The sequence below is a fragment of the Lissotriton vulgaris genome, chromosome 6, assembly GCF_964263255.1.
Source record: "Lissotriton vulgaris chromosome 6, aLisVul1.2, whole genome shotgun sequence".
In the NCBI taxonomy this organism is placed as follows: domain Eukaryota; kingdom Metazoa; phylum Chordata; class Amphibia; order Caudata; family Salamandridae; genus Lissotriton; species Lissotriton vulgaris.
Window position 1 is genome coordinate 1,293,107,780 of NC_141694.1, and position 15,433 is coordinate 1,293,123,212.

Below are 15,433 nucleotides of genomic sequence, written 5' to 3' on the forward strand. Positions count from 1 at the left end.
GGTGTTTTAAAGATTGCCTCATTTATGGTTGGTTGATATGCTTTATTTCGATACATAAACATATCTTAAAAAGCAGTACATACAATAAGTATTAAAAATGATATACAGCCAATATACTTTTATGAGAAATGACGCATCGCTGCGTGAAAGCAGCAATGCGTCACTTTTCAGTGCGCACTCCTTGCGACATTCCTGATGCGTCATATTTAATGTATGACGCATCATGTCGCAAGGAGTTACAGATACGTCAGTATTTCTGACGTACCTGTAAGCGCCAAAGTGACGCATTGCCGGAGTGTGTCACAAAAGTGACGCAACTCCAGCAATGCGTCCTTTCACATGGGGCAAGCCCCATGTGAAAGGGCCTGCGTCAGTCTTACGCCTGCTGTGAGGCAGGCACAAGATTTTGACGCAACGGCGTCCTAAAAGTGACGCAGTGAAATGTCATAGATTTCACTGCGTCACTTCTACGACCCTTCCTTGCATCAATACGCCCCCCTTGCATACATTATACCTGGCGCAGGGGTTTACAAAGTGGCGCATCTACCTAGATGCGTCACTTTGTAAATATGGCGCAACAGAGCGCATTTTTTACGCCACTGGTGCGTCACAAAAAGTGACGCACCGGGGGCGTAGAAGTGACGCACAGCCTCATAAATGAGGCCCCAGTTTTGAAAGTCGGGGTTTAGGTCAGAATCTGTTTGTGGCAGTGAAAAGTGGCCGCTGAGTTCACGACTTTACCACCCTCTGTTTCCGTATTTTTCTGATGCCCTGGTGCAAATCTTATCTTTACGACCTAAGATAGAGTTAATGAATGTATAGCTAATTATAATTTATGAGATAGTGGCTCAAAGTCTCTGGGTCATTACCGAACACACCTCTGCCCTGACCTGGTTGAGTGGCTTTCTGTTCTTGCAGAGGTGCAGCAGTCTTAAGCCTGGCACAGGTGACGCGCGACACGGAAGTGAGGAGACCTGCGGTGCTCTAATCTTACCAGTTACATTCCAGACTCCTCACCAGTACCGTGGAACTCTCCTCGGAATCGCGCGCGCACCCTTTGCGCACGAGACCCAGTCCCAAACATGAGCAGCTCGATGGTTTTAAGCCCGGATTTTGAAAAAGAACTAACCAAAGCCGAAAACACCCTCAGAAAACTGAAGATCACTTTTGGGGTAAGTGGCTACAACATTATCTGCTCCAGGTTGTTGACAGAGGACACGTCTTAAACAACTCTGAAGATAAAGTCAAACAGAGGTTTAAAAGGCAAACATAAGTTACTTTTTACTGATGCTCGTTTTATATATAGTTCGTGCTCTACCTCTTTACTGGACTTGCTGCTAATCGAATGTCGTTTAACACAGTGGCATGTCATCTCAGGATGTTGATCATTTAGTTGTTGTATAGAATATTAGAGTATATACATATTTTTAATTTAGGAGTCTCTCTTCCGCCTGTTCACTGAGGTAGACTGGCAGAGATCAGTTGTGCTTGCAGTTTCTTGCCTTCGGGAATCTGTTTGCTTTGAGCTTGGTGAGAGCAGTGTAGTATTACACGTGCTGAACGTTTTCCTCCACGGACCAATTCATTAATGGGCATTGGCACACTTTACGAAATGCTGAGGATGATTTAGCCAATCAGAAGGCTTGGAATGTATGCAGTTGTTTTTGTCGCTATGTGGCTTTTTTTGTACGCCTTTGCGTTTACATCCTTATTTTATGTATTACTTAAGTGTTATTAACCTGTGCTTAGGGCGTTAATATCTGATAACAGTTTTGCTGAGTGCATGAACGACTGTTAAGCGCCCAAAGGCGATGCCATAAAAACAGGAAAAGAGTGGTTAACTGTCTTTAATTGCAAGGCAACATCTGGGCAGCAATGCCTGTCTCTTCTCCCCTCCATTCGCATCTCCCGTTATACCCTTTTCAAGCGCTGGTTATGAGTATGGTTTTAAATTTAATAAACTAGCATGCAAAGTGCTCCTGATGTAAAATGGCGTAATGACCGTGGCTGCCGACTTTGGAACTGGGGAACCAGGTTCGAATCTCGAAAGTGGCTGTATTTCTGGGCTGTATTTCTAGGACCTCTTCGTGCCAACCACAAAAGAATGTGTCCCCCTGTAATGTAACTGGTGCTCGTTTAAAGCGCTCAAATACCTTTGGGTCGAGTTCAAGCACTATAACACCGTAACATTTTTTTTTAAATGTCAAGAGGGCTCGCCTGCCATGGGGTCTTATGTCAGTTATGATAGTAATCTAATCTTTGAAGGTGTTGTCATAGTTTGAGATAAATGGGGGTGGGGGAAGTAGTCGGTACGAGAATGATGGATTAGCGCACAGCCGTTAGGCTTTGATAACGCATGCTTTCCATTCATTCATTTAAGAGTGCGCACAAGGCACATTGCACGTTTTTGACAGGAAATTCCAAATATGTCAACTTATATTCAATTATAAAACACGCCAAGAGTGCAGTGATTTTGAAATCCAATGTTGTATACCCAAACTTTCACAAAATAATTCATGAACGTTATGATACAATTACCAAGGTATAGTGGAGCTGTGACCGAGAAGTTCTGAGGGGAAAGGTGACCTTGCCGCCATTCGGATAAAACATGCTCCAATATAACCATGTGCGACTGCTCATTCGAATCTTAATTACAAAACTGGGCTAAAAAAAACCCAGACATTAGCAGGGACACTAACTCTTTGGAATTTCCCTGAGTGTTTACTTTCTATGACGCACACTAAAGTCCCAGAGCATTTTTGACACAAATCACTTTGGGGAGCAGCGCAGCTGTGGATTCTGCAGAGCATGCCTCTCAAAGTGAGGCTTCAGTGAACTGTTTTAGCATATTTACTTTCCAGTTTATCCAAGGGCACTATTTCACTGCAGTGTAAACAAAAGGGAACTCGTGAGAAAATTACACTCAAGATGGTACAGAGGGAGCGCGAGTGAGGCCTCCTTTCAAAGTGAGGTGCCCTAATACAGGCCCGTTTCTAGTATTTGCGGGTCCCTGGGCCAAAAGGGAATGTGTGAGGCCCCTCTAGTTTACATAAGTGACCCCTTGCAAGGAGACCATTCAGAGACACTGCGGGAGGCCCATTGTCCAGCATTTTAGCGCTCCCACGGTTTTAACTTTCAGCCCACAGCAATTCTCACACCTTCAGCCCGGTGTGAGAATTGCTTGTGGGCTAAAAGATAAAACTGTGGGGGTGCTAAAATGCTGGACAATGGACTTCCCACAGTGTCTCTGAATGGTCTCCTTGCAATTGGGACATGAGGAAGCATCTCCCTCCCCTAGGCCTCCAGACACCATCCCTGAGAGGCCTGGGGAGGGGACCCCTCCCATGGACCTTAATTGCAAGGAGACACCTCTCTTTTAGTTGGATTGGCAGGGAAACAACAGGACATACAGTGCAGGGCCCCATGCTGGTAGGTTGAGTGCGAGGCCCTGGGCAGCTGGTCACACTGCCCATGCCTAGCGCCGGCACTGCCCACATTCATGTTCTGTCCAACCTATGTTTCTACTTACATTCACGCATCGGATAGAAAAAAGCCCTTTCATGTTTTTTTGCTCGGGGAAATGGCGGGCTCAGCGCTGCAGGACTCAAGCTCACAGAAGCAGACATTAGTGGTGAGTAGTGTCATGTTTGAAGGGTAAACATCCGTGACAGGGATTGGACGGGGAGGGGACGGGGTGTTTGTGAACCACAGCTTTCACCCAGAAGGGTATCTTGGCGCTAAAAAATCAAAATCTTTAATCACCTTAAGAACAGCTCACAGTGGCCCTAGAGCCGGCTTCTCCAAGGAGTAGTAGTTCCTGAGCTACTGGTAGCTCAGTGTCCAGCTATCTGTATGTAGCTCACCTGTGTACAGCCCAGTCTACGAATCAGAAACTTTTGCTTGGTTGACTAAATGTATGTATATCAAAATCGAAAAGCATGTATTTGAGACAAAAATGTGTGTATTTCCAAAACTTATAAGCTGATGTTCGAAACAAAATGGTAGAATTTCAAAAGTTGATATTTGAGTTGTAAATCATAAGGCATTGGTAAGACTTATTACTCATATAATTTCCTTGGTGCTAGAGGCATTGCAGCTTTGGCTGTTATGTGCTACCCACATAGAGGCATTCCTAATATAGTGCTTGCAAGCACTACCATTAATGACCGTTTGAAGTTGAGCTGCTCTCATTTCCTCAAACACACCACTCCTCAGGACAGGGAAGTCACCGTGTGACAGTGAGACCCCAGAGAGGCAGGACAACACCAGCAGGAGGAGACAGGCCTGTGCCCACTTTTAATCTCTGTCTGTTGTGCAGCACAGGTCAGCTAGATCGAATGAGCCGCCCTGTAAGGTGAATGCGCCTGTTGCAAAGCACATGTAACATGGGATGTATGATCCTACATCGCGCACCAACACATCGCGGGATTTAACACCGCGGCTAAGACATCGCACAGGGCAACACTTCGCCCTCAATCAATCAATCAATCAAAGACATTTATATAGCGCACTACTTACCCGTAGGGTCTCAAGGCGCTTGGGGGGGGGGGGGGGGGGGGGGTGCCGTTACTGCTCGAACAGCCAGGTCTTGAGCTTCTTCCTGAAGGAGAGGTGGTCTTGGGTCAGGCGCAGGTCGGTCGGGAGGGAGTTCCAGGCCTTGGCGGCCAGGTAGGAGAAGGACCTTCCTCCTGTTGTCGCTCTTCGGATGCGGGGGACGGCGGCGAGGGCGTGGCTGGCTGATCGGAGGTGGCGTTTGGGAGCGTAGAAGTTGATTCAGCTGTTGAGGTAGCTCGGGCCTTGATAGTGAAGGGCTTTGTGTGCGTGGGTGAGGAGACGGAAGGTGATTCTTTTGTTGCCGGGGAGCCAATGCAGGTCTCTCAGATGTCCGGAGATGTGGCTGTTTCGTGGGATGTCGAGGATGAGTCTGGCTGAGGCGTTCTGGATCCGCTGGAGTCTCTTCTGGAGCTTGGCGGTGGTACCGGCGTAGAGGGCGTTGCCGTAGTCCAGTCAGCTGGTGACGAGGGCCTGGGTGACGGTTTTCCTGGTCTCGGTGGGGATCCACCAGAAGATCTTCCGTAGCATGCGTAGGATGTTGAAGCACGACGAGGAGACAGCGTTGACTTGCCTGGTCATGGAGAGGGAGGAGTCCAGGATGAAGCCCAGGTTGCGTGCGTGGTCCGTCGGTTTGGGTGCGGTGCCTAGGGCGGGGGGGCCACCAGGAGTCGTCCCAGGCGGAGGGCGAGGAGCCCAGGATGAGGACCTCCGTCTTGTCTGATATATCCGTCTCCCTCTGTTATATCGCACGCCTTTACAACGCGAATGCATGCATTCTTATTGGCAAGGCTGCAATATCGTAGGCACCTATATCGCAAGTCACCACAACGCGTGCTTTGCATTCTCGTAGTTCTTATACGAGGTGATCGCTTCATGCTGTCTTACTAGCATTCAAACAGAAAGGGTTAACAATCTTCAGAAGAACACTCAAAAGAAAAGCGCAAGTACTTTGTTGATATGGGAATCATACAAATGAGGGGGTTAAAAAGGACAACCAAATTCCGCATTTTCAGGCGTCAGCTGTTCAGCATTTTTAGATGGTCACCAACTGGGCAGCCATGTGTAAGGTAGACTCCATTCTCATCGCAAATTTCTCGAATTATTGATCTATACCTAGCAAATGTTGCTTTTAGCTTTTCAGGTGTGAGCACCTTGACTTACACACCGCAGTGAAGCAAGTACCTTATCACTCTTTTTTCCAGCTACCCCCACAACCTCCATCATCAATACTAGTGGAAACACAGCCTGACTTTGCACATACCTAATGTTATGTCTTTAAATGAGGCCTGACAGGAGCTTCTGAACAATACTTGATGCCATGTTCAGGTGTCCCGTTGCATCGGAAATGCCCTCCAAGATCATATCCAGCACAGAATAGAGGCAAACCCATCTGACATTAGCAAAATCAGGCTAATGTACATAAGCCACTTACTGGCCAATTTCATAGCTATGACACGGCTAAACTCTAACTTGGTTAATCGAATATCGGCATGGGTAAAGTGCTGAAAACCAAAAGAACTTAAGGACACTTTGCAAACAGCAGGAGCATTCCTATAATTCCATGTCTATGGGATTCGGAGGAGGTCCAACAACGTTAGTCCGCACCGCCTCTGACAGCCATGACACACTAAATGAAACCAGCGTGGTTCTAAAAGCAGAATTTTAACCTTGAATTAATAATCATAGCTTCGTATGATGGTGTGTAATCCCGTAATTGCCTCGGTAAAACCACTTGACAACACATAAATAAAGGACGAGAGAGGATAAAAAGAGAAAACGGGTATCTGCTCCCAGTGCCCACACATAGATTAATCAGTCTTTTCTCACTGTCTACATGCAGGAAATATATGCATAACAGGATATTAGCTCTGTTTCAACACACGAATACCACGTGCCACGCACCACCACTGCCTGTCCAGCTGACAGTCAGTGGTCAGTAATTTTCCTCTTTGCAATGAATGATCCACTAGTGGCCCCTAGAATCCACTCCTGAATAGTTTCCACACGTTGTCACGCTGCGCGATCCATCCATCATTCATGCATCGATCCACCCAGCCATCCATCCATCCACCCATCCATCCACCAACCCATCCATCCACCCACCCATCCATCCATCATGCATCCATCCAAGCATCCATCCACCCACCCATCATGCATCCATCCACCCATTCATCCACCCACCCATCCATCCTGCATGCATCCATCCATCCACCCACCCAACCACCCATCCATCCATCCATCCATCCACCCACCCATCATGCATCCATCCACCCATTCACCCACCCATCAATCATGCATCCATCCATCCATCCACCCATCCATCATGCATCCACCCATCCACCCCCACCCATCCATCATGCATCCACCCATCCATCCACCCACCCATCCATCATGCATCCATCCATCCATCCACCCACCTACCTATCATGCATACATCCATCCACCCACTCATCCACCATGCATCCATCCACCCACCCATCACGCATCCATCCACCCATTCATTCATCCACCCACCCACCCATCCGTCCTGCATGCATCCATCCATCCACCCATTCACCCACCCATCATGCATGTGTGGCATCTTGGTTCTGTGTGTCTGTGCTTCATGACATAGCTGCGCTGATGTCATGAGGCACTAGAATCTCCTGCACATCTCCTAGAATGTTATGTTTTGTTCACCAGGCAGTTACAATCCTACATTGATGCTGGCTGGATGTTCACCTGTGGATGGGATCTTTCTTCTGAATAAAACCTGAACTTTTATCTTCAAGTTTGTGGCTTCCTATGTTACATTTGGCGACGAGGGTGGGATTCATTGGAAGAAGAAAAGATCTCAACACCTACCTCTAATATTATTATTTTTTTAAAAATAAGGAGTTTCCACCAACTTTACTTGGAAATTTGACTTTCCTGCTACAAACTTTAACTGGAAACCTAACCCTCCTGAGGTACTCCGTGGCATCCAACTTTATTCAACTTTAAATGGATACTTCAATTTCCAAAAGAAGACTTCTACTTCATCTTTTTATTTGGTAAGAAACAAAAGAGCCTTTTGTTTTTAACTCTTATTTTGCCTGTTTCTAGCAGCGTGACTATTTTTTTTAAAGACCTTCGTGGCATTCAACTTTACATTTTTACCGCGATTGGACATAGCGCCTTCGATCTGCATTCTTTGAAAAACTCCTACCCCAACGTCCTCGCGTGCTGCAGAACGCCATCGTCCATGACATTTAGGAGTCTCAAAAACCAAGGAGATCTTGAGGAGGTCATATTGGTGGCCAAATATGGATTTGGAAGTGGAGCGTAAGGTTAGAGATTTCATTGACTGTGCTCTTAGTGAGAGGGTGGCGAAACCTAAGGTCCAGCCTATGGTGATTAGAGACAGACCGAATGCACCCTGGAAAGAGGTCGGTTTAGATATTTTGGGGCCCATTGTCTCAGCTGGTTGTGAGTTGTATGTTCTTGTCCTTGTTGATTTCTTTTCCAGATGGCCAGAAATTGCCATTACTCGTGGCATTGAGACTAAAAATGTGGTGGCCTTCTTGGCCAAACTTTTTGCAAGGGAAGGTATTCCTAACACCATTCTCACAGATAATGGTCCTCAGTTAGTCTCTAAGGACATGGAACAATTTCTGTTAGAACATGGTATCAAACACAAAAAATCATCCCTATACCACCCAGAAACAAACGGTACTGTTGAGAGATTCAACCGTGTTCTTAAAGAAACCATCAGAATGGCTAAGTCTGCTGGCACAGATTGGAGGGCAGATGTTTTCAAGAAGGTTAAAGTTTACAGAATATCTCCCCATGCTGTTACTGGGAAGACTCCCTTTGAACTCTTTAGATCACGTACCCCTAATACACTTGTAGCACCTGCATGGGTTAATGATTTACAACCATGTTCTCATGATGTCAGTGATGATTGGATGGTGCGTGAATCTTCTAGGATTGAGAATAGAAAAAGAATTTTTGATGCAAGGAATTCTGTAAAGGTCACTCCTGTCAAAGTGGGCGATTGGGTACTTATTAAAAATCCCTGCAAAAACAATAAGGCCCTCTCTGCTACCTTTAAAAAGCCTATCCGTGTCATCAAAGTTTTTAGGAACGCCATCAAAACTGCAGACCATCGGGTTTGGAATTTGAACAGGGTGGTGGTGGTTAGTAATGATATTGTGGAGGCTTCTCGTGGTCGCCATTCTCAAGCTTCTAGTGATGAATCTTCTTCACTTCCTCGCAAGTCTGCAAGAGTTTCTCATTCTCCTGAGTATTTGAAAGACTACGTGACTGTGTGACTTATGCTTTAATATTATTTGTAATTTTGTTCTTGTTGTTAGAAGGGAGATGTGTGGCATCTTGGTTCTGTGTGTCTGTGCTTCATGACATAGCTGCGCTGATGTCATGAGGCACCAGAATCTCCTGCACATCTCCTAGAATGTTATGTTTTGTTCACCAGGCAGTTACAATCCTACATTGATGCTGGCTGGATGTTCACCTGTGGATGGGATCTTTCTTCTGAATAAAACCTGAACTTTTATCTTCAAATTTGTGGCTTCCTATGTTACAGCATCCATCCACCCATCATGCACCCGTCCACCCATTCATCCACCCACCCATCCATCATGCATCCATCCACCCACCCATCATGCATCCATCCATCCACCCACCCATCATGCATCCATCCACCCATCATGCACCCGTCCACCCATTCATCCACCCACCCATCAATCATGCATTCATCCATCCATCCACCCACCCATCATGCATCCATCCACCCATCATGCACCCGTCCACCCATTCATCCACCCACCCATCCATCATGCATCCATCCATCCATCCACCCACCCATCATGCATCCATCCATCCATCCACCCGCACGCACACATGCATGTGTTTGCTGTTTGTGTGTGTGTATGTGCAAGAATGCATGTTATGTGCCTGAATGCGCACACAACAGCGTTGCTTTTCTGCAACGCTGCCCTGACAACATTGTTGAAATATTGTGAGCATCCAGGCATTATGGGTTAAACTCCGAATAAACTGCAGGTAATCATAAATCTGAAACATAAAAAAGAAGCACTTGTAAGTGTCTAATTTTTTGTGTGGCTCAGGCGAGTATTGATCCTTGGTTCCCAGCACCAAAGTCGGCAGCGCTATCCGTGTTGCCACTTCCTTACCCGTTGTGCGGGGCCTGCATTTTGCACGCCTTTCACTTATGCCCCTGTTGTCTCTGTCTGGCCACACCCTCTCCCTCTGTGCTGGCTCTGCATTTTGCCAGATATGGGAATCATGCAAACGAGGAGGTTAAAAAGGACAACCAAATTCCGCTGTAATCATGCAAACGAGGGGGTTACAGGCGTCAGCTGTTCCGCATTATCAGATGGTCACCACTGGGCAGCCATGTGGAAGGTAGACTCCATTCTCATCGCAAATTTCTCGAAGTATTGATCTATACCTAGTAAATGTTGCTTTTAGCTTTTCAGGTGTGAGCACCTTGACTTGCACACCGCAGTGAAGCAATTACCTTATCACTCGTTTTTCCAGCTATCCCCACAACCTCCATCATCAATACTAGTGAAAACACAGCCTGACTTTGCACATACACAACCTCCATCATCAATACTAGTGAAAACACAGCCTGACTTTGCACATACACAACCTCCATCATCAATACTAGTGGAAACACAGCCTGACTTTGCACATACCTAATGTTATGTCTTAAATGAGGTCTGACATTTTTCTTGTCTTTCACTTATTTCTTATCGCCATCCAAATCAGCCTCCAAACAGCCTCCAGATGTAGATGCTATGTAATCGCTAGCAACGTAATGGTCCATGCGATGTTATAGCATGCGTCGTAATTGCATACGTTCTGAAGCCTGCCGCGATGTCCTAGTCGCGTTGCGATGGAAGCGCGATGCAATACTTTCGTTGTAACGGGTGTTTCCCGCATAAATATCACAAATTCGATTTTTATGATGAAAGATCAGTGAATTACTGCTTTTGTCGAAGAGATTCCCTTGTTCAATAAAATACGTATGCTGCAGTCCTTCTAATATAACACAATGAACTATAAACCAGCATCAAGGTGCTGCATGCAAACTTCAAGGTATAGTGTTAGAACCTTATTGCTTTTTTTCACAATTCTTAGTTATGATTATTCCGTGGTTGCCGTGGGCATTTGGGCAGTAATGTTTTAATTAATACAGGTAACCCAGGGCTAGATGTAGGTAATTCCCATTTACAGACTCTTAAATACCGAATGTTACCGAATCGGTATTTAAGAGTCTGTAAATGGGAAGGGGGCAGATTTAGGTAATTCCGAATTTAGGAATACCAAATCTGTAAGATTCGGTATTTACTGATTCGGTAAATACCGAATCGGTATTGCCCATTGATTCCTATGGGCCTTGGGCAATACCGATTCGGTATTTACCGAATCGGTAAATACCGAATCCTGTAAGGGTGCAGGGGGTTTCACTTTGACACCCTCTAGCACCCCAAGTACAGGCTTGTGTGACATGTGGCACACATACATGCCCTAAGGGCATGTCTGTGTGTCACATGGCACAGGTCTGCATGCACAGATGTGCATGCACACCTGAATTCGGTATTTTACCACACAATAGGATTGTGTGGTAAAATACCGACTCTTAAGGGCCTGTGGCACTCTTAGGAGTGTCAGCTACATATGGATTTACCAATTCGGCAAATATACCGATTCTGTATTTTACCAAATCGGTATATTTACTGAATCGATAAAATTACCGAATCAGTAAAATTACCGATTCGGTGGGTCCCCTGTACAGGGGTACAGTGCGTATGCACAGTGCGTACGGATGACACGGAAAGTGGGGTACGGTGCGTACATACGCAATGAAGGGGTACTGGTCGTGTACGCACCGTACAAGCACCGTACACCAAAATCACCTGTGTCTGAACCGTACCCCAAAATCGCCCGTGTACGCACCATACCCCAAAATCGCCCGTGTACGCACCGTACCCCAAAATCGCCCGTGTACGCACCGTACCCCAAAATCGCGTATGTACGGTGTGTAAATGCGCGATGTTGGGGTACAGTGCATACACAGGCGATTTTGGGGTACGGTGCGCACATATGCGATTTTGGTGTACGCACCATACACATGCCTCGCATGTGGGGGGGCCCCTGTACGCCTCATACCTCTATACGACCCGTACCCCGGTATGAGTCGTACCCCCAGAACGAGTCATACCAGGGTATGAGGCGTATAGGGGTTCGCTTAGTTGCCCGGTACGAGTCATTCCCCGTATATAGGCCATTTTCCATACAAATCGTATGCTGACAAACTGGTATGAATCGTACTTGACGGGTTGGACAGCCTTTTTACAATTTGTATGGTCTTTTTTACAAGTCCGTGTCGTACAGCTTTTTCCGATCCGATTAGTAAGTATTGGGCCGATCTGTATGTATTTTTCCCGTACGAATCGTACTACACGGTTTGGAAGGGACTTGTACAATTTGTATGGAAAAAAACTACAAATCCTATTTGTATGGAAAAAAACTACAAATCCTATTTGTATGGAAAAAAAAATCCAGGATCGGAATCAGGCCCTTAGTGTTTGCCCAGACCAAGAGCTTTTTGGATTAAATGCCTACCAGTATGGATGATGTAACTCCTACTCCTTGTAACCCTCAATATCTTATGTAACATTTCCTGTACATTGATTTACATATGTATGCTTCTTTGCTTTTTTATATTATGTGACGTAAAACGCTCCAACGTCCTCCAGTTGCACGAGTTGCACTATAACAGAAATTAAGTTAAAAAAATAGTAGCTGCTGCTTGCATCATTATTAGTATAAATGCCTTACAGATGCATCTGACATCCTTACAGTTCAGGCATATGCATTACAGGGGTCAAACAAAGACAAAAATCTGACAGATAGTTTCTCTTAAGTGCTTATAACAAGCTGAGTGCCTTTGTTTCCCTCCATTGCATTGGCATCAAGGTGTTAAGATCCAAATAGCTCCCAACCAGGATTAGAATCCAACGTAAGAAGGGCTCAGTAACATCCCCCCTCCCTACCCCTGCATGCATCTTTTTATCAGCTTAGGTGGTGGCAGCCACTGTAGCAGATGGCCTGGAAATCTGCCTGCAACTGAAAGTTTATTCATTTTAGACTGGCCTCCTCAGTCTGCAGTGCTGAAAACAAAAGCTCATAAAATGCCTTAAGAAAATTGCTTGGCTGAGTGGTGGGAGTTAAGGGGTTTAGAAAGGACCAGGGCTTTAAGTGGGCCGGGTCTCACCGTTGCGGAGCACCAGCAGTTTTTTAAAGGGGGCCTCGAAACAGGTCTCTATCGGGCTCTGTTTTTTGCCCTGGCATAGGCGGTCCGTTTTTCCCCGGAATGCAGTGGCAGCAGGCACATCGATGTGCGCATGATCACACTGCCAACTTCTAACTAGTGGAGAAGTTACGGTTTTACCTCATGCCAGGTGAGCATTGCAGGAGAAGGGAAATCCTTTGAAGAGAGTCATTTTCTCTCTGGATTTCCCTTCTCCTGTTGAAACTCAGGAGCAGCTACATCGTCACGGTGTCACCAGGGCTTTAAGTGGAAGCTTTTTTTCAATATTATGAACAAGCCATAGTTGCTGCTTACTTATCTTATGCAACTAACAACCATTGACGAAGCCAATAGCTCTGACTTGTAGGTATTATGCTACTTGCTGTATCGTATATCTGGATGCAAAGAAAGAAACAGCAAAACACAAGTCGGGCGGCACACTATGCTAAGCACCAGAGGCGCAATTTCGAGGGGGGGGGGGTTAATAATTTTTTTGGGGGGGGTGGATTCTTCCAGCACTAGGCAGAGCGGAGATGCAGGGGTTCTAAGAAGGGGTGAAAACATAACAAAGCCTTGTTAACAAGTAAATGGTCTGTTAAAGACCTGTGAAGTTCTCGGTGCTGCTGCAATAAGACAGTCACCAAATCGGGAATCTGTCTCTGCATGACGGAGGAGTGGGGGGGCTGAAGCCCTTTGAGCCCAATGGGCGTTGCGCGCCTGCTAAGCACACATTTTTAGCTTAGGTTTTTTTAAGCCGCACCCTTATATACATTGGCCAGGCCCCTTTGAGAGATCCCCCATTTTTTTCATCCCACTTAAAGCCCTGGAAATTAACCAAGTTTGTTGAAGGAGATGGACAAAAATAAGGACAGAGACCAGCAGAGCATATGGGGAACAGAAACACAAGATAGAAAAAAACGTGAGAAAACAAAGAATGTTATAAATTGGATAGGAAGAAAAAAGAAAGGAAAATTTGAAAGGAAGGAACAGTAAAAGAAAAAGTGAAAACAAAGAGTGACAAGAAGAAAACAAGGGTGCAAGGCTGGATGTTTGAAAGGGTGGCTAGGTAAACAGAAGGGCAGAAAGATAGAAGAGTGAGAGGATGGATTGATGTGTGAGAAGAGTGGTCAGAGGATGGATGGGAAAATGTGAAATGGTGGATAGACGAGTGAAAGCATGGATAGATGTATCTGTAGATAGATAAAATGTTAATTGTATTAGTAAGAGGACATATGAAAAAGTGAAAGAATTGATGGGAGTGTGGGAATATGAATAGATGTAAGGGTTAACAGAAAATTTCTAGGAAGAGGCAGGGTTACTTGGTCTGCTCACTGGGTGTCATTAGAGGTTTGAGTCAGAGCAGGCCTAGTGAAATTACAATTACACTAGCACAATTCACATCATTTTGTGAATTTCAATTTATATGAAACTCCAGAAATTACGCCATTATTTCATGGCATAATTATAGCGCAGAAGCATGGGAGCAATGCATAATGCCAAAACGTGTGTGGATGTTGTTTGCAGTACATGTTATTCATGCTATTTTTTTTAGTAGAAAAGACATCCTCACATTACAGATAGATGCACAAACACATTTCACGCTGAAATATAACACTAGTTACTAAATTTCCCGAAATTTCCTGTATTTTACCTATTAATTTACATAGTTATGCGAAAGCAAACTGCATGAATTTTGCACACCCCTAGTTCAAAGTGGGGTGTGTTTAATGTTTATGGCTACTCCCTTGTCCTGCAGCATACTCAAAGGAACCTGACATCAGGCCTGTCCTACCTTTTGTCACCATAGACAATTTGTTGGCAAACCCAGGGGAAGGGGAAGAGCTGATGAGAACACATTTTGGCGTTTGGTCAAGGAATTCCACCACACAAAGGCTGGCAACAGAATAAAAATATGGCATTCAGAAAAACTCACAAGAACACTCCTGTTCCTGTGAAAGATTCAGATGGAGGATTGCCCTGCTGTCAGATGAAGATAAACTGCTCTACTGACTAAAGACACAGTATTGGACCTGCTTCCCTTGAACACAGGCTACTCAGAGTAGCTCCAAGGGACAGTTGACTGACCTCCTGTGTGAATTAAAGGGACACAGTAAGTTTCCAAAAGCTCTTACTGTTGTCCACCTGACCAGACCCATCTGGATCTGACCTGGACCCCTCTTCTGGCCTCTGTGAGGGCAAGGCCTGAGTCCCAAGTGCTGTCATGGACCCTTGGCAGTAGTCAGATTGTACTTCTCCCTGCCTAACTGAAGGTTTTGTCAGATCTGACGTGAAGGAACGCAAGGCCCCGCAAAGTGGCACAGCTCTGAATCGAAGACTTCACTGTATCCGACGCTGACCAATATGAAGCTTGCAGAAACACACTGCACAGAACCCAACTGGAAGCTTCACAGGATGCTACACAGAGTGATGCTGAGCCCCACAGTGCCATGCACTTCCTACTTGAAGGCTTAATCGGACCTGATGCAGAGCGATGCAAAGCCTCACAATGCCTCAGCACGCAGCTTGAAGCTTCATTGGATCAGACGCTGAGCGATG

The 15,433-nt window shown here is 45.6% G+C and overlaps 1 protein-coding gene across 1 annotated transcript in view; it reads left to right on the forward strand.

The window, feature by feature from the left end:
* The first annotated feature begins 837 nt into the window (after positions 1-837).
* The window catches only part of ENPP3 (ectonucleotide pyrophosphatase/phosphodiesterase 3), a 716,664-nt gene continuing 702,068 nt past the window's right edge, over positions 838-15,433 (forward strand). The window contains exon 1 of the mRNA XM_086927431.1: positions 838-1,172. Coding sequence (XP_086783557.1) covers positions 1,083-1,172 — 90 coding nt within the window. The 5' untranslated portion in view covers positions 838-1,082. The remainder of the gene's footprint in view (positions 1,173-15,433) is intronic.